The sequence below is a fragment of the Salmo salar genome, chromosome ssa07 (assembly GCF_905237065.1).
Source record: "Salmo salar chromosome ssa07, Ssal_v3.1, whole genome shotgun sequence".
Taxonomy (NCBI): Eukaryota; Metazoa; Chordata; class Actinopteri; order Salmoniformes; family Salmonidae; genus Salmo; species Salmo salar.
Genome location: NC_059448.1, coordinates 48,136,762 through 48,163,615, shown reverse-complemented (window position 1 = coordinate 48,163,615; position 26,854 = coordinate 48,136,762). Strand labels below are relative to the sequence as shown.

At 45.8% G+C, this 26,854-nt stretch overlaps 2 protein-coding genes across 2 annotated transcripts; one reads left to right on the top strand and one right to left on the bottom strand.

The window, feature by feature from the left end:
• Positions 1 to 1,878: 1,878 nt before the first annotated feature.
• On the top strand, positions 1,879 to 23,362 carry LOC106609399 (lysine-specific demethylase 7B). Its single transcript, XM_014208189.2, has 16 exons — positions 1,879 to 2,068; positions 11,432 to 11,517; positions 12,101 to 12,218; positions 12,428 to 12,588; positions 14,209 to 14,350; positions 14,694 to 14,880; positions 15,518 to 15,680; positions 17,635 to 17,829; positions 17,938 to 18,029; positions 18,287 to 18,373; positions 18,656 to 18,898; positions 19,152 to 19,449; positions 19,706 to 19,800; positions 19,896 to 20,044; positions 20,156 to 20,535; positions 20,679 to 23,362. The coding sequence occupies exons 1-16, from the start codon at positions 1,971 to 1,973 to the stop codon at positions 20,765 to 20,767; spliced, it is 2,583 nt and encodes an 860-aa protein (XP_014063664.2). The 5' UTR covers positions 1,879 to 1,970; the 3' UTR covers positions 20,768 to 23,362.
• An 86-nt stretch (positions 23,363 to 23,448) lies between these two features.
• LOC106609400 (NADH dehydrogenase [ubiquinone] 1 beta subcomplex subunit 2, mitochondrial) lies at positions 23,449 to 26,450 on the bottom strand. Its single transcript, XM_014208190.2, has 5 exons — positions 26,105 to 26,450; positions 24,680 to 24,914; positions 24,164 to 24,308; positions 23,928 to 24,017; positions 23,449 to 23,558 (listed from the first exon to the last, which is right to left on the bottom strand). Exons 2-4 carry the CDS (start codon positions 24,763 to 24,765, stop codon positions 23,946 to 23,948), a joined length of 303 nt encoding a protein of 100 aa, XP_014063665.1. The 5' UTR covers positions 24,766 to 24,914; positions 26,105 to 26,450; the 3' UTR covers positions 23,449 to 23,558; positions 23,928 to 23,945.
• Positions 26,451 to 26,854: the final 404 nt, after the last annotated feature.

The window sequence follows — 26,854 nt, the reverse complement described above, 5'->3', positions numbered from 1 at the left end:
ACGAGCTCGCGAATGGCTCTAAATGTGTTGTCATTTTACGCATTGTACACGAGATGGCGCTCAAGCCCGTGAAAATATTCTCACGCTGCATTCTTTGTCTTCTTTCAAAGCTTGTTCCCTAAAATGTAGGACATTATTCAAAATGTTGCATCATTTTATTAAGTTCAAAACTATTTCATGTTTACAGAATGATAACTATTTGTATTAGCTTCACTATTTTAGACCTAGGTATATCATGCCTAGTATTTTGCTATTGCACAATAAATGAGTGTGATCATGTTTTTACAACATACCTTTTACTTAAAACATACACATTAAGTATACATTGCAATTCCGTTTTCCATTTTAACATATTTTCATCCCTTATACATTTCCTGCTTTGACTGCATGTTGGCACACACTGCTTCTTCAACTGAAGTAACCACAGCTGGTTAGACTTTATAATAAATTAAGAGGCATTGTTGGGCTCATGCACAGTTCACATCAGTAGGTTATGACAATTAGGGCTAGGGTTAGCTAAAATTGTCCCTGACGCAACTATAAAATATCTAACCACAACCAGCCCTGCCCTGAGAACAGTCTTGGCTTCCACTAATGCGATTCTGCTCAAACAGACCAATGCAGGCGAAGTCTCCTGCCTGGCTGATGTTTATTCAGACACGCCGACTATGGTACCAACAGCTCATTAAAGCAGCGTGGCTCCCCACAGGGAGCTGTCATGAAACCTCGGGGAATGCCCCAGGCCATATACACACCATCATGACTGATGGGCTTTGACCTTAACACCCTGCAACACCCTCAAATCAAGTTGTAGCGAGGCTACTTAAACATCCAAACTCAGTTACACTTACACATGTTAAAATCCGACAATTATTGGCATGTTTATGAAATATCAACTGCTAAATAGCATCATTGTGTCTCCTTAGGAGGGCTTCATAAATTATTCACTAGTATAAATACAGTATTAGGCACATGCCAAAGTCAGCAAATAACTGCATGTTTCCATAGGTGCAGTCACAGTGCCGCATGCTCTGCATGCATTAAGCCTACTTGACTATGCAGAGCTGCACAGATGGGTTTATGGGGGATGGGCACTGTCAGCTCACACAGATCAAACGGGTCGGCAGTCCTATTGCTATTCCCTTCCCACAAAGCACGTCAGACACGCTCCGTGAGAAATACCAGGCAGGGAGCAGAGGCGGTTCAAGACCATTTCAACTGGGGGGGCCAAGCTGGGGCCAGTTGTACTGTTAGAGGGGCCAGTTACATTAGACGTTATTGTTGTCATATCGTTTTCTTCACTGCACTGCAGGCATTAGCAGGCAAAATACCATGTTCATAATGCAGATGCATGTGGTACGATACTGTTGTGTTCCGCCTAAAGCCGTCCCTCTAGAAAATGTGTGGGTTAAATTAGTGTTCCGCGTTGCCACTGTCTAATAACGGATGTAAAAAAAGAACGATAGCAAAAATGTGTTATGTTAAAATTATTTCATACTCCACATTTAGGGGGGCCACAAGGGGGTCCAAAATTGTTGTCACAGGGGCACTGCCCCCCCAGAACCGCTAGTGGCAGGGAGAGCATTTTGTTGTGTTGATCACGCTTCCTGTATTCTGAACCAGGCCATATGAGTCCAAACCAATGGCAGTGCTTTTCCTGCTGAGTGCAGCCTTGGGCACTTTGACCAAGTTGTGTCAGTTTGCATCATATCACTGTTGTTTATAGGTCAATGATCACTGTCGAGTTAAACAAAAAACAACTATTTACATCATTCACGATGTTATAAGTATAGGTATTTGCTATTACACTGAGTAACCAGATGGAAATAAATAATTTGGAAATTGACGTCAGAGATAGGCTTTCCCATGCTTTCTTTCGCATATGATCGGGTTTCCCCTCGACTCTTTCCGCGTACCCAACCAAATCCCCGCCCCACTTTATTCCTGCGTTGTTTGGGGACAGTAGGAAGATGGCGGCGGCCCCGCTGTACTGTGTCTGCCGGCAGTCTTATGATGTGAGCCGGTTTATGATCGAATGCGACCTCTGTAACGACTGGTTTCATGGCAGGTATGGAGATTACACATTCCTTGACACATGCAATCGATTTAACCGACTAAACTAACAGCAGGTGCTTGGGAGTAAGCGAGGATTGTCATGCGGTTGTGATTGTTATTTGTGTGTAACGGGGTCTTCTCTGGTCTCTCACTCTATTGGCACCTCGAGCTAGCTAAACTTTACAAAATAGTAAACCGAGCCAGTGTGTTTTTATTTCCATTATACATATTGTGAGTTAGTATTTTACTCTACTTATTGGGATATTAATAGTGTGTGTTGGAGGTTTAAATGTTATCTTAGCCGACAGCAGTTTGTCAAAAGAAATTAGCCTAACGTTAGTAGTTTGCTACCGTTAGCTAGCCAGCTAAACTTGCGTGTGACGAGTTGTCAATCTCAGTGATCAAAGCCAGCCCTTTAAACATTTGGTCTGTTGAAAGAAGCCTATAGGCTTAGCCTATCCAATTGATTTGAGAACACACTTGCCTGGTTATCGATTAAAGGCGTGGGTTCTGGTTTTAATCCAGCTTGTCATCCTTTACTATTGAGTTGGGTTAATGCTAGTCTGCTTAATCAACCTCTAATATACAATAATTGTGTATTACAGCCTAATTAATCAGACTATGTTGGTGCATGTGACAGCCTGACCTGACCCTGGACTTTCCTAGTTGAGAATTTAGGCCACGCGCTTTTGTGAATTCGATTGAAATGGAACATCAATCTCTTGCACATTATTGGTGGCATCACTTCACTAGCAAAGTGACCACTTACATGATCAACATTTTTAGGGGTAAACTACACAAATCCTACTATTTGAGTGAGTGACCTCGTTTGTTAGTGGCCAAAAACCTAAGATGAGAAAATATGATTGTTGTTATTTTTGGGCTTTTGATTGACAGCTCGAGGTTGGGTATTTAAATCCCCCCTTTCATCGAAAATGGGCACATGTGTTATACCCCTAGTGGAAGAAAGGAGTATTGAGGAGAAAATTAAGACAACTAATATGACTACAATAGCAGTTTGGCGTGTGTGGAAATTGTAGTTACGCAATAGCTTTGCACTCTGTAGATTGCCAAGAACTCAACGCCCAGAATGATGGGATGCCTGAGCCAGGGAAGACTCAGTCTGTGTCATGTGCCAAAAGAAGAGGAACAAACTTTGGAGCTTCACCATTGACTAATAACACATGTACACACTGCTCTGCTCCAAAACCAGAGGGTTCTCTACCATTCTTTCCCATCAGGCTCGCCAGAAGGAAATGGCATGCCTCTGGCTGTAGATGGTATGCAAACGTAGTGGAAAGCAGAGAAGCTGCCATGCCTGCACCGGAATCCTGGTGCCCGCTTGTCGGCACACCACCATACTTCCCCAAGTGTGAGCCGGGGTTGTGTCTAGCTGCCTGGCCGGGAGGGCATCTATTTTCTCTCACCAATTACTGAACCCTGGATGCTCGTATACACCAGTATGGCTTACGGCTCCCAAATGGAACTAGGCAGAGGAGCCAACCAGAGTGCTCTGTGTTGTTTATAAGGTGTAGACTATGGACCAGGTAGGGGGCAAGAAGACAGAAATAGTGCCCTGATAGTTTCCTAATGCCTGACACACTACACTACAGGCATGTGCATAGGGCCTGTGCAGTAAAATAGCCTCACAGCCACTGAGCAGGCCTGTGCTGCGGATGCTTCTGCTGAGACTATGGAGATGGCACTCTGCTGAAACATTGCATTACGAACGACAACAAACCCCGTATGGCGTCAGTGGCTCACGTTGCAGCCCACAGACCTGCGTCTCTCTCCAGGCTGCGTTGGTGTGACTCCCAGTTCATTTCTGGTAGAGTGTGCGGTAGTGGTGAGACAGCAGAGACTGGATCGGACACAGAGGCAAATTCAATGTACCATCCAACATTATGTCCAACACTCTCAGCCAGGGGAAAAGACTGAAGAGAGATGGATGCTCTCCCCCTGTCCTCCTCTTAATGTTGTGAGAGAATTTGAATTAGTGGGAGAGCTTGTGTTTTTAGTGTGACTCAGACCTCAGATGATGGTTAGTATCATGTTTACACTCATTAGTGGGACTCTGTGGGACCTTTGTCTCTGGGGTATGCCAATGACATTAGTCTCAGATTGATCAATGATGATTAGGAGGTCAACAGCATCATGTATTGATTTCCAGTCGTTTAGAGTCACGGTATATTAGTTGATTCGCTTATGATGATGAAGCAAGGGCGAACTTGGCTTCAGACTGGTTCTGCAGCTGATGGGGAGAATGGACCAATGTTTTGCTCTCTTGTAAATACAATGAGGAGTTGAAAGTAGGATTTTACTGAGGATAACCACACTTAGTTGAGTGCATTCCTTTTATCACTCTGACAGAAACCCTCTGAAGAGTAGCATATGGCAAGTTGCATCACCGCCTGATTGACATCTACTTTGCCTACATATCATGCTTGAATATTAGAAGAGTAAGCTCTACTGCACTAAGGACCAATCCAGTTTGTCAGCCAGTGTAATCATGTGTTGACAGATCTAGTGGGAGAGGCAGAGACTGAGGGTGTACTGTGATGGCCTAGGTGTATGGCCTAGCCTAGGTGTATGGCCTAGCCTAGGTGTATGGCCTAGCCTAGGTGTATGGCCTAGCCTAGGTGTATGGCCTAGCCTAGGTGTATGGCCTAGCCTAGGTGTATGGCCTAGCCTAGGTGTATGAGGCTCACTAAAAGACGTAGGCCTATGTTGAGAGCATGTGTGAGAAGACACAAACCCAGGCCCCCACCACTTTAGAAGAAACTACTCAGTTCAACATGAGAACCTCAAGGCAATGCAACCTGCACCATAAACAATTAAGATGTTCCACTCCTTCCCCGGGGGACTGCAATGCCCCATAAACAACAAAGCAGCAATCCTCTTTTGTTTTCCAGCTGCCTACAGAGAAGTCCTTCTACCCTAAGCTGTCTGTAGAAGCTTAGTGATGTGGGTTAATGGTGGGGAGAGGTTGTTGTGTGCTAAGGCCCTTCATCAGTGCATTGTACCCCATTGATATGATGGGTATCCTTTCCTTTTCTCAGTGAGGGTTGAAATGGTCTGATTTTTATGCCCACTTGGATCCTAGTCTTTGGAAAGGCAGGAGTCAGGTGCCCTTTGGGTCTAAATGAACCCAGGCAGGTGTGTTTAACTGCCCTCACCCCTCCCCATCTCCCATCCTCTCCCCCATTATCCATTAGGTATCTGCCAGTTCTCTAATGTAGGCGGGTTGGAGCCCTATGCAGGGGGGTTATTAAGTGCTTAACGTAATGGCTGTGCCCGCCTACAACCCTTTGTGTGTCTCGGCTGATCGTTGAGACACAATGAACCCCTCACAGTACATAGACTAATGAATAACCCCAGTCACACAGGAAGACAGGCAGCTCCACAACAGAGGATGTAGAGGGATAGGAGCTGATGGCGGTGGGAGAGTTGACAGCCCTCCTGATTCAGGACAGGATGTTTGACCCATAGAGATAGATAGAACTCATCATGGATATAACCTATTTTAGCATGGACTTTGCCATTGAGGGCTTCCACCATTTTAAAGTAGTCAACTGGGTGTGGATTCCTATGAGTTGGGAGCAATCAGCCAATGAATAAGAAGATAGCCTCAATGGTGCTGTTACAGATTCTTTAATGGCACAGATAAAAAGATGAGTCCTCAATCTATCTCTATGGTTTAATCTCATGCTGCTAGGCTTGTGTCTGCCCACCATTGGCAGGGGGCTGGCATTGTTTCTGGGAGAGTGGTGAGACAGTGACAGACACACACAGGCCCATATTGGGCTTTATTTCCCCCAGGGCTGATGTCACTTTATTTATTACTATACACTAAATACCAAAGTTTTGTCTTCCACACAGCTCTTAAATTAAGTCAGATTTATAGTTTTGTTGTCTTCGATGGGGCAGCCTCAGTAGTTTTTAAAGAGTGAGATTGATTTGAGTTCAAGGAGTCAAGGATAAGTAGCTACACAAGTTGCATCATCATCAACACTCCCCAGCCCTCCAGTTTCCAAGTGACTCACCCAACCCGTCATGACTGCGCAAGGGAAGAAACCGCATCAGTCTGGTGGCACAGTGCCCTGCTTCCCCTCGTGCCGGCCTGCGCTGCACTGTGCGGGTGTTACACAAGGCAGAGGAGGGATAGGAGGCCAGCTTGGCTTGGCTCAATCCCACAGCCACACACTCACTCTGCCGTGCTCGCTCTAGCATTTCCTACCCCGACACACAGGCAGGAGAATTCATGTCAGGCCCGGGGTGACATAATTGGCACGGTGACTCATTCTAGTCTCCCCAGCAAGGCCATTGAGCAACCTCAGGACTCAGGAGCCAAGATTCCAGCCCACTGCTGCATTGTAGCTCATCTTGGCTGCTGACGTAGGAAGTGAGTGGAGGTGGACTGTGGAGGTGGACTGCGGAGGCCACTCTGTAGGGTTAGGACACTGAAGGAGTTTATAGCATTGTATCTTCTATAAATGTGGCCGTGAGTTTTTTCCGATGACCTGACCAGGAAAAACTCTTAGACCGCTGCGCCACTCGGGAGACCACTAAGGCACTGCATCGCAGTGCTAGAGGCTTCACTATAGATCCGGGTTCAATCCCGGGCTGTGTCGCAGCTGGCCGAGACCGGGAGACCCATGAGACGGCGCACAATTGTCCGGGTTAGGGGAGGGTTTGGCTGGCCGCGATGTCCTTGTCCCATCGCGCTCTAGCGACTCCTGTGGCGGGCCGGGCACATGCACGCTGACACAGTCGCCAGTTGGACGGTGTTTCCTCTGACACATTGGTGGGTTAAGCGAGCTGTGAGTCAAGAAGCAGTGCATGGCTCTCGACCTTCGCCTCTCCTGAGTCCGTACGGGAGTTGCAGCGATGGGACAAGACTGTAACTACCAATTGGATACCACGAAAAAGGGGTAGAAAGTACCCAAAAAATGTTACAATAAAAAAAAAAAATATATATATATATATATATATATATATATATATGATTCTTATCCCTACCTAAAATCAGGCAAGATTTTCTTGCTTACCTCGGTTATTACTCCCAGTCTCAACCTGTTAAGGCTTCAGGCTGGCTCTACAGTTAGTGTGAGCTGCTGTCTATCAATATCCTGCTGAACAACAACACCATTGCTAAGGAGACTTAACCAGCAACAACACACCACCAGAGAAAGTTCAAGTGTGACGCAGCTTCCTGCTGGCCTTTGTTTCCCTTTACAATTTCCTGCAATTTCCACTCTGATCAACGATAGTGGCTGGTTAGAACTGTGTCCACTCCTAGGCAGGCCCTCTGTGAAAATAGTGGCATTATCTGCTTTTGAAACCTTTACTACGTCCTCACACAGCAACTAGCCTCCAGGCTAACTCCAGGACCCTGAGGGAGGGAGCTGGAACTTTAATGGCTGTCATTTACCGCCCTAAGCAAGTCCCCCAGTGTTTTCTGTTTTCACACTGAAAGGAATTCCACTGTTTGTCACTCCCAACTTCAGAGAGCAGGACCTCCAAACGCATTTAAATATACCCACTGAAGGCCAGTCACAGAGCAGGAAGAATTGAATGAGAGGAAGACTGCAGAGCGGGAAGAAGGCGGAATTGCTTGAGATTCATAAAGTTGTTTGCCATCTTCATGAACTCTCAAGCCTCTTAAACTCTAGCTACTAGAGAAAATCTGTTTGTATTTTTACAAGAAAACAGATGGTCACTATGAAGAAATAGGCCCTATGTGTTTTCTGCTACATAATATCCATGTCAGAGCAGCAAAGGATATTAGTCCACATTTGTCTCTTTATGCTCTTGTCAGCTGAAACTAAAGTTTAGCTTAGACGATTTATCTTTTTGTTTACTCGACACGAAGTTCTTTTAAAAGTGCTGTCTTAGATTCTTCCCATACCCCAGTGACACAAATGTTGCCTGCTGTTTTTCTCCCCTTCTCCACGCATCGGTGGGCATCCACGCATAATGGCAACACTCAAAGCCTATTCACAGGATTCTGTGTGTTATTCAGCGTTCTCTTATGGAACAGAGCGTTGGTTTGCACCAGAGGAATGTGTGTTCCCCTGCCTGTGGTCTGGCTGTTGTGGGGTGGTCAGGGGTTTGGTGTAGGGGTTTGAGTGATGTCGACACTGTCGCGGTTCTGTGGGATACTGAGACAAACACATGGTTGAGCCAATAGGAAAGGTCTGGCCCAGAGTGATCTAGAGGTTATTGTTAGGGCCCAGGGAAAAACTCCTTGCCCTAACTAACTAATTCCGTGCCCGAACGCCACTGTCCTCCAGACAAGTAAAACCGATTGCCTCCCAACTTCAAGGTTGCTTGACTTTTCGTACCTCCTTTAAAAAAAATGAGGGACCAAAAGGTCACCTGAGGTCGTCTTCCACGTACGCCACTCTGTAGTGCTTCTGGCTCTGTGTTTACCTCTAACCCCTCCTTGTTCGTCCTATACGTCACCACTCTGTAGTGCTTCTGGCTCTGTGTTTACCTCTAACCTCTCCCTGTTCGTCCTATACGTCACCACTCTGTAGTGTTTCTGGCTCTGTGTTTACCTCTAACCCCTCCCTGCTCCTCCTATACGTCACCACTCTGTAGTGTTTCTGGCTCTGTGTTTACCTCTAACCCCTCCCTGCTCCTCCTATACGTCACCACTCTGTAGTGTTTCTGGCTCTGTGTTTACCGCTAACCTCTCCCTGCTCCTCCTATACGTCACCACTCTGTAGTGTTTCTGGCTCTGTGTTTACCTCTAACCTCTCCCTGCTCCTCCTATACGTCACCACGCTGTAGTGTTTCTGGCTCTGTGTTTACCTCTAACCTCTCCCTGCTCCTCCTATACGTCACCACTCTGTAGTGTTTCTGGCTCTGTGTTTACCTCTAACCTCTCCCTGCTCCTCCTATACGTCACCACTCTGTAGTGTTTCTGGCTCTGTGTTTACCTCTAACCTCTCCCTGCTCCTCCTATACGTCACCACTCTGTAGTGTTTCTGGCTCTGTGTTTACCTCTAACCTCTCCCTGCTCCTCCTATACGTCACCACTCTGTAGTGTTTCTGGCTCTGTGTTTACCTCTAACCTCTCCCTGCTCCTCCTATACGTCACCACTCTGTAGTGTTTCTGGCTCTGTGTTTACCTCTAACCTCTCCCTGCTCCTCCTATACGTCACCACTCTGTAGTGTTTCTGGCTCTGTGTTTACCGCTAACCTCTCTATGGCCTCTCTCTGCTCCTCTAAAATATCACTATCCACAGCCACACAGACTGTCAGAACAGGGTGTCAGTTTAGCAAAGCCATGATATCTTTGTCTCTCGTAAGTGTCAAGTCTGGCCCAAAGGATGACCCAGTGAGAGAAACTTGTGTGTGATCCCTTTTCCTAAAGGCTTTAAATTATGTAAGTAGGAGTGTCCGTCCGTCCCCGTGCCCCCCCCAGACAAAGTCAATTATTTCATGCAGTGGACTGACTACCTTGTGTATAAAACCCTCTCAATCCCTCAAACTGTCCAGAGCATGGGCCCTGGAACCATGGATGGGGATATCAGTGAGAGGGAGCCTGTTCTCAGCTTCTCTGGTGTTATGATCCTGGAGAGAACAGTCTCCTGTCCCGGCAGTTGATTTATCGGATCTGAAAGTGAAAGCACCATGGCGCTAGCCTGGTCCCAGATTTGTTTGTACTGACTTGCCAACCTCTATGGTCAATGTGACGCCAAATATTGGGACCAGGCTATCATGGTCCTGTCTGTCTCTTTTACAGTTGAAGTCAACTCGTTTTTCAACCACTCCACAAATGTCTTCTTAACAAACTGTAGTTTTGGCAAGTCGGTTAGGACATCTACATTGTGCATGATGCAAGTCATTTTTCCAACAATTGTTTACAGATAGATTATTTCACTTATAATTCACTGCATCACAATTCCAGTGGGTCAGAAGTTTACATACACTAAGTTGACTGTGCCTTTAAACAGCTTGGAAAATTCCAGAAAATTATGTCAAAGCTTCTGATAGGCTAATTGACATAATTTGAGTCAATTGGAGGTGTACCTGTGGATGGTATTTCAAGGCCTACCTTCAAACTCAGTGCCTCTTTGCTTGACATCATGGGCAAATCAAAAGAAATCAGCCAAGACATCAGAAAAAAAATTGTAGACCTCCACAAGTCTGGTTCATCCTTGGGAGCTATTTCCAAACGCTTGAAGGTACCATGTTCATCTGTACAAACAGTAGTACGCAAGGTTAAACACCATGGGACCACGCAGCCGTCATACCGCTCCGGAAGGAGATGCGTTCTGTCTCCTAGAGATGAAAGTACTTTGGTGCGAAAAGTGCAAATCAATCCCAGAACAACCGCAAAGACCTTGTGAAGATGCTGGAGGAAACAGGAACAAAAGTATCTATATCCACAGTAAAACGAGTCCTTTATCAACATAACCAGAAAGGCCGCTCAGCAAGGAGGAAGCCACTGCTCCAAAACCGCCATAAAAAACCCAGACTACGGTGTGCAACTGCACATGGGGACAAAGATCGTACTTTTGGGAGAAATGTCCTCTAGTCTGATGAAACAAAAATAGAACAGTTTGGCCATAATGACCATCGTTATGTTTGGAGGAAAAAGGGGGATGCTTGCAAGCCGAAGCACACCATCCCAACCGTGAAACACGGGGGTGGCAGCATCATGTTGTGGGGGTGCTTTGCTGCAGGAGGGACTGGTGCACTTTACAAAATAGATGGCCTCATGAGATAGGAAAATTATGTGGATATATTGAAGCAACATCTCAAGACATCAGTCAGGAAGTTAAAGCTTGGTCGCAAATGGGTCTTCCAAATGGACAATGACCCCAAGCATACTTCCAAAGTTGTGGCAAAATGTCTTAAGGACAACAAAGTCAAGGTATTGGAGTGGCCATCACAAAGCCCTGACCTCAATCCTATAGAAAATATGTGGGCAGAACTGAAAAAGCGTGCGCGAGCAAGGAGGCCTACAAACCTGACTCAGTTACACCAGCTCTGTCAGGAGCAATGGGCCAAAATTCACCCAACTTATTGTGGAAGGCTACCTGAAACGTTTGACCCAAGTTAAACAATGTAAAGGCAATGCTACCAAATACTAAATGAGTGTATGTAAACTTCTGACCCACTGGGAATGTGATGAAAGAAATAAAAGCTGAAATAATTCATTCTCTCTACTATTATTCTGACATTTCACATTCTTAAAATAAAGTGGTGATCCTAACTGACCTAAGACAGGGAATTTTTACTAGGATTAAATGTCAGGAATTGTGAAAGCCAAATACATTTAAACTCAGGTTAAGGTGTATGTAAACTTCCGACTTCAACTGTATATACTGACAGTAATGTAATGTCTCCTGTCTCCTCACAGCTGTGTCCAGGTGGAGGAGCACCATGCGGTGGACATTGACGTTTACCACTGTCCTAACTGTGAACCCCAACACGGACCCTCCTTGAGTCAGTATTCCAGTCTGTTTTTGTGTGTGTCTGTCTGTCCATCCTGTCTTTTCTCTGTCTTCTCTTCCTCAGTTGTTCTCTCTCCATCTTTTCTCTCCTATCATCTCTCTCCCTCTCTCTCTTTAACCCTCTCCCGCGCTCTCTCTCTCTCTCTCTATTTGTTCCGTCCCCCGTGCCTGTTCACTCTTCCTCCCTTTCTTCATCCCTCCCCCTCTCTCTCCCTCCATGGCTGATTGACTGTCCCCAGGAGAGCAGCATAGTCTCCAGTCTGATTTAGAGGAGCCTGACCCCTGAGAGCCCGGGGCCAGACATTAACAGGCTAATTGAATGGAGCTGTAATCTTTTGACTTAAATGGGTCCTAGCCCTCACCTTGGCCTCTGTGCTAGGGGATGAACGGGGAAAATATATTATCAAGACTAATGACTATTATTCATAATTCACAAGGCTCTGTTGGTTTAAGGGAAGAAAATTGAATACAGTAATAATTTGTCTCAGGTCTGTCACTGGCTGTGGTGATTGTTTTCATGGCCAGTGAATGCTGTGGCGTTCTGTGAGTGATGTTCTGCGTCTCTCCTCTTGCAGTGAAAAAGCGCAACAACTGGCACAGGCATGACTACACCGAGCAGGACGATGGCACCAAGCCAGTGCAGGCTGGCACCTCTGTGTTTGTCAAGGAGCTCCAGAACAGGACCTTTGCCAGGTAGGAGCCCAGAACACCTACCACGAGGACTCTGATGCCAAGCTAGACCTTCTCACACCTGCACAACAAGACTGTGATCTTTGTTTTAGTCACAATGCTTAACATGTATTATGTTCTTAACTTCTCTCATTGGGTATTTACATAGAGTTGAACATATCAACAGGAATTAGCCATTGACCATTGTCTCTCTGTCGGTGTGTGTGTTGCAGTGGGGATGAGATCCTGCAGTGGATGCCTGGGGAGCAGGTGACCCAGAGGTACCTGGAAAGCCACGGCTGGCAGTACCCCATCGCTGTGTCCAACATGGAGGGACTGGGACTCAGGCTGCCTCAACCATCCTTCTCTGTCAAAGATGTGGAGCAAGTTGTCGGTAAGGACATAGAGAGTGTGTACTGTTTGTGAGTGTGGGGGGGGGGGGGGTTCTGTCTATTTGCAAACATCCCCAGGGTCTAAGTAAGTAAATGGCTGTGTACTGCACGGGATGCCTATTTGATAGGACATATGTTACCTACACCTATTGCTTTGAAATAGAATATAATTAAAAGATAATGAATGCATTCTCTGTCAGATAATGAGTGCCTAACGTTGATCGGACGCCATCTGTCCGTCAAACAAACAGGTTGCCAGGTTCAGAGTGTTGCCAGGTTCAGAGGGTATTTACCCCCTTTATCAATCATCTCTCAATGGCTGAATAAGCCCTACAGGAGGGGAGGTCTTCCTCAGCCCCCCAACAGGACCTCTGCTCTCTATAGCATAGAAAGGCCTGGTACCACAAGGCTCCTATTACAAGCCCATTACTAACCCACAGCTATCTGGACCGACTGGACGCCCAACGCAACCCAAACCCGCTTGTGTTTTTATCATGGAAGTTCATATTCCACCCTCTGCCATGCTCCGTTGAGCATTAAGCTGCTCTGATGGGAAGCAGCACAGGTGTTGTGACTGGGTGGAGACAGAACACAAGCAGCATCGGGTTACCTACCTCCTTACAGTTGGGACACAATGGGGGACAGGCCTGGAACCTGCTGTCTCCTGGGGTTACCCAAGCCTAGACTATGGTCGGCCAGCTAAGGATAAACCTCCTGATGTTTGTCACCTCCCAGTACTTAATGTTGTTCCTCCTCGTTGGGGGTAGGTGAAGTTCTCAGTCTAAATATCATGTGAAAGGATGGTGTCTGGAAGAAACCTACAGGGTCTAGCTGGAGTGAATGCCAGGTGTCAGTGCATTGCTTAAAACACAGGAATAGTTTGACCATGTGCTACCAGCCACTATAAAGGTGGAGTATTTACTATGGTCTGTTTTGGGCTTGTTGGCTGGTAGTGGCTGAACACTCTGTTCTGCTCTGTTTGGCTAGCTACCCTAACTCCAGCTGTTCACTGTCATCAGACGCTGGCCAGCTGGACCCGCCGTGTGTGGTGTGTAGGGGGTTGGGGAACATTAGGGGTGGGAGGATCACACAAGCACCAGCTGTCCTGTCCCCACACTGCCGACAGGCTCCCGTTTCCGGCCCTCTCTCTCTCCGGCCTTCACTGTGTCGTTTGATTGACTGCCTCCCAGCTGTGTGTGTGTGAGTGCTGGTGGGTTTTTTACCCTCACACCACATTAAAGACAGTGGCCCCTTCCCCAGTCTCCACCTCTGGGACTCATATGGACTGGACAGATTGTCTGGCCCTCACCCCCCGCCCCCACTCCATCCACTCCTATGGCGTATTGGCTGTGCCAGTCTCTCCCTTAAGAGTTGTACAGAGACATGGAAATGCCAGAGAGCTTCAGAGTTCAGATCGACTCCCATTTAAAATGGTTATCCCTGGTGTCTGTCACTTCAGTAGGAATGGTCCTTTCTCTTAACCAGATGTATTATATCTGACTGAATGGTTTAACTGTTAGACTGTAGACACAAAATGATGATGATTCCATGGGCAGACTGATACGTTTTGCTGTCTGCTCCACTATATGACGGCTTGGTCATCGTTCTCTTGTCGTCCACAGGCGGTGACAAAGTCATTGACGTCATCGACGTGGCCAGGCAAGCGGACAGCAAGATGAAGCTGAAAGAGTTTATCAAGTATTACTACAAGCCTCATCGACCCAAGGTGCTCAACGTGATCAGCCTGGAGTTCTCTGATACCAAGTAAGCTGTGATGTGGTCCTACTTCCAATAATCCACTGCTGACTCTCTCCATTCAAATGGATACAGTTTGAAATGAATGCTATTTACCAGACATGCAAACAGAAACCAAGAGCATCCAGACTGCTGTCAAGTTCTTCATGATTCATTTTGCTACAAAAACACATGCAACACAAACAAGAATGAACACAAACATTCAACAATACATTATGTACAGCTCATGACCAAAGTGATCAAACTACTTATTATCAATGATATCATTATTTAGTACATTTCTGCACTTTTACTGTGATTTGACCCTCTTAAGTAGCCATACCTCTCTTACCGCTCACTGTCCTCCCCCCAGGATGGCAGATCAGGTGGTGGTACCTGACGTAGCTCAGAACATGTCCTGGGTGGAGAACTACTGGCCAGATGACTCCTTCTTCCCCAAGCCCTTTGTCCAGAAGTACTGCCTCATGGGGGTCAAGAACAGCTACACTGACTTCCACATAGACTTCGGGGGCACCTCTGTGTGGTACCACGTTCTCTGGGTGAGTGGGTGTTAGTTACAAGTCCTACATGTACACTAGGCTATCAAATCCTAGCAGTGAGCTAAGTGCAGTTTGGCAAGTCAATGAAATCAGCTCTGTCCACAACATTATTTGGTGATAAATTGATGGCCTGGCTCGCTCTTTGGCATTCCCCTCACCACTTGTAATGCGCGCTGACATTTAATCAAGTATGTTTGTACATGGGGGGGGGGGGGTATTTAGAGCAATCTAGGCTGATTGCTACCCTGGCAGAAGTTCACTTCAGCAGTACATTTCGGTGGCGGCAAGCTCCAGGGGAATTCTGTCCCCGCCGTGGTAATAAATGATCCCTCCAACGGCAACAAAGTAACCAACCTCTGCTAATCACAAACTATGATTTGTGTTCATGGTGACATCACCAGGCTGGCAGGCAAGCACTCCCCTTAGCTACAGAAGCAATGTGCAGCTCAGCTTGTGAAAAAGAGGGCTGGGAAATGCACCTAAATGGAAGAATAAAATCCCCTGGTGTGTGAAAGTCAACCACATCTGTGCATCTCTGAGTGCTCCTAATTTTATAGTCACATTGTGATGTTTTTTGGGTTAAAATGCTTTTTTTTTGAATGAACTCTGGTTAACTCTACTCTCTCTGTGTTTCCAGGGTGAGAAGATCTTCTACATGATCAAGCCCACCCAGGCCAACCTTGCACTATACGAGGCGTGGAGCTCCTCTCCCAACCAGAGTGAGGTGTTCTTCGGGGACAAGGTGGACAAGTGCTACAAGTGTGTCGTGCAGCAAGGAACCACACTGCTCATCCCCACAGGTGTGTGACACAGGAGGTTGGTGGCACCTTAAGTGGGGAGGCCGGGCTCGTGGTAATGGCTGGAGCGGATTAGGTGGAATGGTATCAAATACATGTGTTTAATACCATCCCATTTGCTCCATCCCAGCCATTATTATGAGCAGTCCTCCCCTCAGCAGCCTCCACTGTTCCTGGAACGTAAGTGTAGATGAAGAGAGGTTACCACTGACGATGTGGACTGGCCCTGTGAGCGTGTGACACAGAAACCCCTCCCTAAAAGACCTTTTCCACTGTGTCCTTAAATACCCACACGCCTGCTTTTGGTGATCTATAAATAGACTATCTGGTAGTCTTGTCTGCCCCTCCGTAGAGAATCCTGTCTATATCCTCAAAGTCGACAGAAACAAAACAGTCTAGTTTCCCAGGGTGCCTGCCTGGAAAATGACTCCCTTTTTTTAAACACCGATGACATGTCATTGCCAAGTGAATTTGGAAAATGATTATTTGCTCAGCAACAGCCTAGACATTAGACACACCCGTCTATATTGTCGTGTAACACAATAGGAAGTTCCCTAATGGAACAACAGCACCAGTAATGTCGTGAAAGCGACCATATTAGAAGCTCTTGGGCCTACTTTATCCTCAGCCAAGCCTCTGCTATAGCATGTGACTTGTAATTCACCTCTCACATTCCACCCCATGTCTTGATGACGTAACACGTGTAGAGAGCCATGAAAGGGCGACCGCAGTAAGCAGAACCTCATGGTTAACACATGCTCCTTGTTCTCCTCATTAACTCCAGATGGCTTTTAGAGTGGTTTCACTCATGTCCTTTAGTGATTTATCCCCTTCACACCGTCTCCGTTATCACCACAAGGATCCTTCCATAAGCTTACCTAATGGTGGGGTCGTATTTCATTTGTAGAACACAGGATTCCATGTTTTTTTGCCTGTGGAGATCACCTGAGGATGATGTAAAACTATACAGGATATGTCATCGGTTTAGAACAGCAATAGTGTGCAACTCAACAGACTTTTCACAAGTTCAGTGTATCCATACATTTCTGTGTCAGTACTCCCATAGGAACAAGAAGAAACCCCACACATGTATTAAAATGCTCCCAAAGTTGTATATCTTGAGTAAAGGTTAAGACTAATCAGGACCAGGACTGCAGCTGTGTTTTCTCCAGGGGGTTAAGAGGGTGTGGAGAGGTGGGATAGATATTTGGGGAGGGGGTAGAGCACAACATACTTGGCCGCTCAACCACGGTAACCCCGTAACCGCGTCAGTGCCTGCAGTATCAGTGCTGCGTCTCTGCTTTCTGTCATCTCCGGAGGTATAAAGAGCACTGCTTTATCTTTACCAGGTCAGGCAGGCCTGGTATGACCCTGTATGTTTGTGTTATCAGGTCAGTTTGTGAACAGTGTGTGTCGGTTTTTATCAGGTTGGGTGTTTGCGTGTCACACACCAGGTTTACATCTAACCTTTTTAATGCCAGTAAAGTAGATGTCGGAGAGGGACTGTGACCACAGACCTGATGGAAACAGAACATTTGTCTGTAAACTTTCCAATTGTCGTCAAAACAAATACGCTGGACAAGGTGTCGATATTTGTGTCGATAAAATGAATTATGCGATGGAACTGCCTTTGTGCGCAAATATTGATATAATAACCATCATATGGAAGTAAACTTGGAGTCACGCGATGACATGTGTGGTCCTCCCACTACGACTCAGAAAACCATGCCGTTTATTAGGATACAGATGAAGTAAGTTATGAACTTCACAGGGTGATGAAAGTGCAAGGTGATACGCTTGATGCTCCTTTCCAATGAATATCAAGCGTCTTATTCTGGTGACAAGATGATCGATGCTTGGCTGCCGTTTGACAAATACAACACCTAGCCAGTGTCCTTGTATTGCCAGTCAGTGAGTCAAACATTGACTGTGTGTTTGTGTGTGCTGCCCTCTGCAGGATGGATCCATGCCGTCCTCACGTCTCAGGATTGCATGGCGTTCGGAGGCAACTTCCTCCACAACCTCAACATTGGCATGCAGCTCAGGTGTTACGAGATGGAGCGTCGTCTGAAGACTCCAGACCTCTTCAAGTTTCCCTACTTTGAGGCTATCTGCTGGTATGTGGCCAAGAACCTGCTGGAGACACTGAAAGGTGAGTGAAGCTGTAAAATCCACATGATACTACAATATATGTATTGGCTTTTTCAATTTTATTTCACAAGCATCATAACAAATATAATGCCTCTGTTCTTTTTCTCAGAATTGCGAGAAGACAACTGCCCGCCCCAGACCTACCTAGTGGAGGGAGTGAAAGCTTTAATCAGTCCACTGAAAACCTGGCTGAAGAGAGAGGTGAGGGGCACAGAATGAAATGTGTTATTTTTCAATTGCATCTATGGGTGATGGTACTGGCTTCACCTTCTCCATTCTGCACCTGACTCCGTTGGCTGATGAATATCTAGACTGAATGGTTTATCTCCCAGCTGAGCTCTGATGGGGGGGGGTCATAGTGGTTTCCCCCGGATCTGATGACACTGTGCCAGTGGTGGAAACACAGCCTCTCTGTTGATCTCCACCTTAATTCTGTGTGTGGAACATTCTGACTGCAGGTTACGGAGCCCACCAGCGAGGTCCCGGACCATATCAGGCCCAACCGTCTCATTAAAGAGCTGACCAAGGAAATCCGCTACCTGGAGGTAAGGTCTGGGCTCACAGGGGGAAGGGCCTGAGGACCATCAGTCTGTGTAGGTGGAAGAGCACTCAATCTGAGGGGCTGTATGAGAAGTGCTTCAAATCCATCTTTCAGGATCATGCAGTATGTCACTGACGTGATGGATTTGTTGCACCTTATTTGTAACTGGCAATCTTTCTCTTGCGGCTTCCTTGTCCATAGACGTAGATTAGATTTAAAGATTGAGGTTGTGTTGAAACCCCTCCCTCCTCTAATGGTGTAATGTTGTGTGTGTGTGTTCCAACAGGAAGACCAGGGCAGCAGTGGTGGCACCAACAAGCCAGTGAAATCTCAGGGAAGCGGTGGAGGCCAGTGTCCGGCCACGCGCTCCACGCTGGAGAGGGTGTGCCCGGCCCGTCAGGCGCGGCGGGCAGCCCGGAGGCTCCGGGAGCAACAGGAGCAGGGCCCTAAGGTTCCCTCTAACCTGGAGATCCTGGAGCTGCACACCAGAGAGGTGCTCAGGAGGCTGGAGGTGGGCCCTCTGGAGGAGGTGAGAGGAGCATGTCAAACTCCCACAATGCAAAACTAGAATGTCACATGCTCTCTGGCATATGTCACATTTAAATGCCTTGTTGTTATTATTGGAAATAATCATTAGAGCAATCAATAAACCACATTAGTATTTTCCGTGCATTACTCCTACAAAACGCAATACTGTTCCCATACTAGACAAAGTAATACAATTCAATAGAAAAGTCTGATACCTGTGTTGAATGAGTCCTATAACTCTGTCTCTACCACAGGACCCTACCTTCGGTCCCCCGGTGCATGGGAAGTTCAACATGGTGTCCACCGCCTCTGCCGCTGCTGCTGAGAACCCAGACACACACCTGCGTCTCACGCTGCACAATGGACGGATCATCCGAGACGCGAGGAGACTAGGTAGTAGCACGGCTAGTAGCACGGCTAGCAGCCCAGTGAAGGCGGGGAGTGAGAGGTCGTCCGTGGGCCAGCTGAAGAGCAGAGAGGAGATGAAGATGGAGTCAGACCAGGAACGGCAGCACAGCACTATGGGAGGAGAGGAGGAACCAGGACACCTCAGTAAGTCATGATGCTGAAGCAATTCACTATCGATCGATCGATATAGATTAGAAACCATACTATATATATATATATATATATATATATAATGACTCCACTTTGTCAGTTTATTGACCTCATTGTCTCAGTCACACCATGCTTTCTAAAGGGTCATGTTGTTGACACAGACTAGGTCTAGTAACCTGTTGACTTGGACACAGAGAGGGAATGGTTCCTACCATTATCTGTGGTTAATGATGTCTGTTTGCCTTCCCAGGGGGAATTGAGAGGGTTAAGACTGAACTCAGGGAAGAAGCCTCAGGACACTCCGACGTGTCTGACATGGACTCAGACAGTGATTCCAACACGCAGGTACCTGATATTAACACTGTGGTTTTGTCAGTGAGAACTTAACTCTGTTGTGTATCAACCCTCAACCAGTGTCTCGTCTCTCTCCCTCTCTGCAGCAAAACACCTCTTCTGAGGAAGATTCAGGAAGCTCCCAGAGTGATGATGAGGAGGAGGAGAGGGGCTCATCCCAGAGGGCTGCGGGGCACACCATAGAGTTGGACCATACAGACCTGAACCTCCGGCACAAACACAAGCCACTCAAAAGGTGGGTGGTCTGACCCGCTGTGCGTGGGCGAGCTCAAACACAGCTCCTGTTATTGGAATCTGGCGCTGTGGCCTGTGATTGACTGAGTGTGTCTCTTCTGTGTCCCTGCAGAGAGCGCCCTACCTCACCCAGCACAGAGGAGGCCATTCAAGGCATGCTGTCCATGGCTGGCCTACTGTGCCCCTCCAAGCCAGACGAGGCCGCCACTTCGCAGGAGCCGTGGTGGTCCAGCCCGAGCCGAGGCTCGCCGGAGTGCCGAGAGCAGCACCAGCGTCGTGTGGCGGGGGACAAGAGCCCCATGGACAGCCAGGGCAACAGCAGCAGCGAGGCCTGGGACAATCGGGGGCCCCTCTCCCTTGGGGCCCTGAGCCACGACGCCAGCCCAGAGGCCGACAACTACCAGTACTGTGATCCCTCAATGTCTCCCCCTCTACACCCCTCCAAAAGGCACATCTCCAACTTCCCTCCCGTCAGCAACCAGGCCACGAAAGGTACGCAACCAAATATTTGATTCTCTAGTTGATGTAGTTGAGTAATTAGTTGATGTTCTCAGGGATTGGATGCTACTGTGACAACAACTCTCTTTATTCAGCACGTCAGCCATTCATGTGGGGTTTGGGTTTTGTTTTTTCAGGCAAGCGGCCCAAGAAAGGAATGGCCACGGCCAAGCAGAGACTGGGGAAGATCCTGAAGATGAACCGACACAATGGCGTCTTTGTATAGAGCGACGAGGGCCACAGGCAAAGCTAAAGGAGGGTAACAGACCCCTGTCCTCACATCCAGATTATTCTGTACATTTAGTCGACACACCTTTTTGTCCTGGAGAAATCACTGCCTGGGGAAAAGGCCCATCTGAGAGACAGGCTTACTGTGCATGCTTAGGACCACAGGGTATTGGATTCACATGAGCAAGCTACCAATCAAGCGCACAGCTTCACTGCAAGCATGCTAAAACGTAATGGAGAAGAAGGGGGGGAAAAAAGCACGTTGATTACTCAACTTCAGGGAAACTTAGAGAGAGTTCCAGTGGGCATTAACGTGCCATGGGGAAATGTTAGATGTCCGGATGAGGTAGGAATGAGGTCTACAGTACATCGCAACATTGAAGACAATTCTTCAGCCAATGTTAATGACGCACCTAAGCCAATGAAGGCTGCGTGATGTCCCACCATCTGCATCTCCCAGCACTGCCTTCCTTGAATATCTGCAGCATTATGAACTGGATGAGACCCAGGACAAGATGGAAGTTTGGATAGACAGGCTGGCTTTCCACAGACTGGCATTAACCCACCTGGCTCTGTGTCTGGGCTCTCTCTAGCAGGGTCCTTTTTGGCCCTGAGGAAAAAAAGTGCTAAGCTAATTTTTCGAAATGGTGCTTAATGTTTGTACGTTCTCCCAACTCCCCTTATCTGAATCACACCAGCAATAATGACGTTGAGTAGAGGAGAGAGAGGTTTTGAGAGGCAGCACTCTCTTGGTTAGCCTTCCCTGCCACATTGTCATTCATCTATTTAAAGACGATTGCCTAACTTATCATTGCACTGTTTTGGGGGGGGGTAAAAACCCATCAGGTCTGAAACAATGACATTTTAACCTGTCTGCATTAGGTCATCATAAGTCTCTCTATTTCAATTGCACATGTTTTAATGCTTGCTAGGTCATACGAAAGCCATACTCCACTATATAGAATCAATATGATTTTGCTGCCCTCTGATGGTCAAAGGGAGACTAACACAGAGTGCTGCCTCATTAAGAAATGTTTTATAGTGTAGGTTGTTTACTTGGTTGAAAAACAACTTGTATAATATCCTGCTTAATTTATTTCATTTTTTTTTTTTTTAAGTGATTGTAATGTTATTTTTTTTATGGATTCTGAATTATGTATTTATTAATTGAAAGAGGTGAATAATGATTTTATTATATTTTGGCCGTAAACCTCAGATTTTCTTCTAAAGGGGTTTATTTTTGTTCTCGCTTATGGTATATGTGGACATTTTAGACTTCATGTGGTCATGATATATTGTGTAGGTCAGTAAGATAATTTCTAACTAAAACTTTTTTTCTCCACTTCTATTCTGTCCAAGTAGGGTTTCTTAACTTGATTTGAACCTATATCTCTTCTGGTTTCCTCATAGTTTTCAGAGGTTAGTGGGGTTGTGTGTTAAGAGAATGGGTAATATTGACTCCAAAAGGTTACCACCCCTGCCCTGCTAAACCTATAGACAATGTCAAGTAGGCTAACGAAAATATTTGGTGGTCCTTTTTAATCTGATGAAAAGTACATTTTGAAGAATTTTAATAGGGTGAGTTTTTTTGGGGGGGGGGGATTCCTATGATATGGTGCTGAAGTGAGGTGTGTGTGATTTGAAATTGTAGTTATTCACTCTCAGGGAATGATGCCACAGATATGACCTCTGATTTAATCACCAGCTACATCATGTACACTACTAAGGCAAGTTCTTCCAACCAGACTCCTGTTCCACTTCTTTCTCATCTAACGAAGCAGTTGTGCTTTGGAATTGACCAAGTTGAAGAAATCAACATGGTCATCATCTCTATTTGGAGATGATACCATCTATGCTCTGCCTAGCTACTAAACAAGTTTAACTCCACTGTATCAATTTTAATATGTAACTCAATATCCAAGACATTCAAAATCTTCCTTTTGACAGAGCAGACCCCCCCTCCCAACACCACCTTGTTGGTGTTGAGCTAAATGCTTGTCCCTACATCCTTAAACACCCTCTCTCTAGTCTACAGAGTATTTCACTAAATGACTTCGACTTACTTAGTCGCCAAGTAACTTTAACAACAACCTTTGAACAGTATCTGACTTGAAAGCTTGCAGTGCACCTAACCTTGGTGTAGTTGTGGTCTATCGCTCAGCCCTTAATGAGATTTCACCTAATGACTAAGATCACGACTTTCATGTCTTCCCCTCCACAGAATAGTGTTGAATCCTATTGCCTGACATTTCCATGAACACTACACTTTCACCTTAACTCTAATTGCATGTTCAAGTCCTCACCACTCGACTGTGTAATAATAAGCACAAGAGCTAGCCTGCAGGCAGGGTTTGTTATTAGCAGCAGTTCTCTCATTGTACAGTATTTAGCGTAAACTCGTACATGCAAATCTATTTGCATTTGTTTTTTCTATCAATGGTCATGTTTCTTCTCTGTGCATTAGTCCTTACGATGGTTTCATTTATCATAATGATTTGAACCATAAACACTGGCTTACTGTGACACTTAACTTGATGCATTGAATATGTTTCAGCATTTCAAAAATGACTTGTAAATATAAAAATGAACTAATTGTTAGTTGTTTTTTTTACAGGAAACGACTAGAACTAGGAGTTATATACCTTCAAAAACAGTCATTGAGTTCCAACATCCCAAAGATATGTTTTAGAGTAAATTGAATTTTATTTGTCTATGTACAGCAAAGCCTCTCGGGACACCCTTAACCTCCAGGTAGACTTGGGTAGCGACCGGGCACACACACACAAGGTCTAGAAATGCAAGAAATAGAGAAGTACTATTAGAATATACTTCCACCTATGGTTTCAAACAATGCTTATAAAACATGCCACTGCTACAGTAAGGAACCTAATTGAAATGGGCATATTAACACATCTTGATATATGAGGGCTATAGTGATTGAACAATCGCCTACACAATTGCATTACTATACTAACTGAATAAGCATTCCATTTCCCATCCTAATGCAAATGCGTATAAAACCAACAATTTATGACTGTCTGTTGTGATGGACAATCTTTCATCAGAGGACAAGACATTCTCATTGACAAACATCCCTTGAGGATGTGTCACAGATCCTGCAGTGGAGAAGACTGATGTAGACAGGACAAAAGGCACACCTGGGGGTAGAGGGCACCTCATTCCTCATCAGCTGGGATCCCCAGTTCCTCATCTGTCCATGCGGATGCATCAGGCCACGGGAAGTGACCCTGAGAGAAGAGGCATCATGGGGTTAAGTCTGCTTGACAGACACCGGCTTTGTCTCCATCCTTTACTCTATGAACTGCCAAAACTAGATTGGACAGGACATACCAGGCATAACTACGATTGGGAGCCTAATCTACATTTAACTCACCATTACTGCATCTGGGTCATGCCAGCAGTGCCACAGGATCCAGAACCACATGGCACTGCTGAGGAGCTCTGCTTGGAACGTCTGGCTCTTGGTGAGTTGTGGGAATTGCCTGTACTGGGCCTCTATGTGTGGACCACCACCAGCTCTGAAAGTTAACAGAAAACCAGAGCACTGATGGTATCACCGTATACCAGTATAATGTAGCTACGCTGTACACATTTGATTAAACCCAACAACCCAATGGGTAAACATCTGATCATGACGCCTACCTCTGGACATCTGTTTGGTCGGCCTACTGTCAGACTGCTAGCTAGTTGGTTAACTTGTAAGCTAGTTATAAGCTATAGCCAAACGTTACTGTTGAAAGCTAAGAAGACAGTGATGTATGTGAACACGAATATGTGTACAACTGACGTGTGATTGATAATGTTTAATTATGAAGGCCGATATTGAAGTCAACCTTTCGTCGTTAGCACATAGCTAGCTAACGTTTATAACACCAGTAACGCTACTTACTTTCGGGTTACTATTTTCTGAGGTCCACGTGTAAGAAGCTGCGTCCCGGCCCTAAGGACACCCATGGCCCTTCCTAAAGAAGACATCGTTTTTTCTCTCTTCCCCCAGTGTTGTTTTCTCAAAATGTCGTTCCACCTTGACAGAGGGCGACCAACCAACAACGAGCGCTATGATTGGTCGAGATGGAGGGTTGTTCAGAAACTGGATCGACTCGTGTCGTTTCCACCTTTGTACACTAGATGGAGACAAAGCCATTATACGTGTATATGTGTAGTGTAGTTACAGAAGTAGATTTTTTTTTTTATGCGTGAAACTCTTGAAAGGGAATCGTATAGCAAATATTAGGGAAATGTGTATTTAATTTTTCATATGAAAATGTAATGCTGGAAGATTGTGTTGTGACATGGTGAATTAATGAATGCGTGCCTCTGTGCAAACTTTTAGAAACTGACAACAGAGCAAGGACGGTTGGTGGTCATGGCAGTCCTTCCTATTTCCTTCCTCTTGAGTACAGGTTTTATGTTGGAACGTCATGCACCTCCTTCCTTTGATGTTTACATGTCTTCCATGACATGGGTGAGTGGTGCGTAGTAGAAAATGCAGTGCATTTGTTTTGCATCCAGTATAGTAAAATAAGGTGGAGGGATATTATAGGACGGCAGTCAGGTTTAATGAAGAAAAAAAAAGAAAAAGTGACAAAAGACAGGCATAACCGGTACAAATGGTTAATGAGCATTTAAATTACGAGAGCAGTTCTTCTCTTGGGTAATTGTGAAGAGTCTATTCGCCATTTACCGATTAATTAATCTGAGAACCGAGTGGGACAACATGGCGGACAAGCTCTAAACTCCCTATCAACAGCTAAACTGTTTGACAGTTGCTTTTGTCCTTGGGGAAAATCTTACAAAAATATGAAATTTGCAAATAACTTCGCGTTCCATCAGTTGTAATGTATCGAATTGTTACTTTAAAGTCCTGCAGAAAAGTTTCTTCCCTTTCATGCCAATGTTCTGTTTAGCTTTTGTTGGTCACTTTTACATTTTCATAGACATTGACCGTTACTTTCCATCCATCCATGTTTCGACTTATGTAGATAAATTGGCTCGTCAGTCTGCATCTCGGTTTAAATGCCAGAATAGGAAATACATAAACAATATAGTATAAACTGACAAGAGTAAACAATAGTTTAGAAACGATGCTTTCCGCACTCCTCTCGGGAGTGCGCGCAGTGCCGCCGCCTAGTCAGTGCGCTTTATGCACGTGCATGATCGTTAACGGCAGGCGCCATCTTATTTGCCACCAGTTACGTTGTTACAATTTCACAAAAATAACGGAAAGTGATCTATAGTTATCTGCATACAATACGTTGAATGGCGAGTTAATTTGAGTAATTCCTATCGTCTAACAGCAATAAATCGCTCATACCGTATTTATCTTGCATTTCAATGCAGTTTCTTGACTCAGCCCTAATGGCGCCTGGCTCTGCAAGTTCTCCGGTTGCGCCACTCTCCCCTCACAGCTCAGAACCCGCCTACAACCGATGTCCGAATGATGTCATCAGAAGCCAACCGTTTCTGCAAAAACAGGCCAATTCATGCATCATTGGCTGAGAGCAATGTCAATCTATCAAAACATGAACGCCATTTTGCGAAAACGAGAGAACGCTATATTTTAACACCGAATCCCATCCCAATCAAACTGTCCGGAAACCGACTAGGCTACTTCTTGATAACGTCTCCAACCATTGTAATAATGAAAACCCTACACTCTGAATCAAGTACAAAAAAATATATATACCGTATTATAGCTCAACGACTGGTGTACAATATCACCTACTTTCCCTATAAGATTTCCGAAAATGATTGTAGTTGTAGCAGTTATGAAGGCTCATCTACTCTGTCAAGACGATCTGATACAACCAACAGACGAGAAAGCCCAGCAAACTGCGAGTTCAATTTCAGTATTACGCGTGCGCGCTGGGGATGCGGTTTGGCTAGATCTCAGTGGGGGAGGGGAGGTCGAACTGTAATGTCATGTGAACAGGCAATGACTATATGTGAACAGGATTGGAAGATTCGCAGGAGCCACTGTATCTTCTCCTTAATTCGAACGACACGTACACATGTCCAACGGATTTTTAGATACATTGTTGCACAGTTGGACGCACCTCTTTAG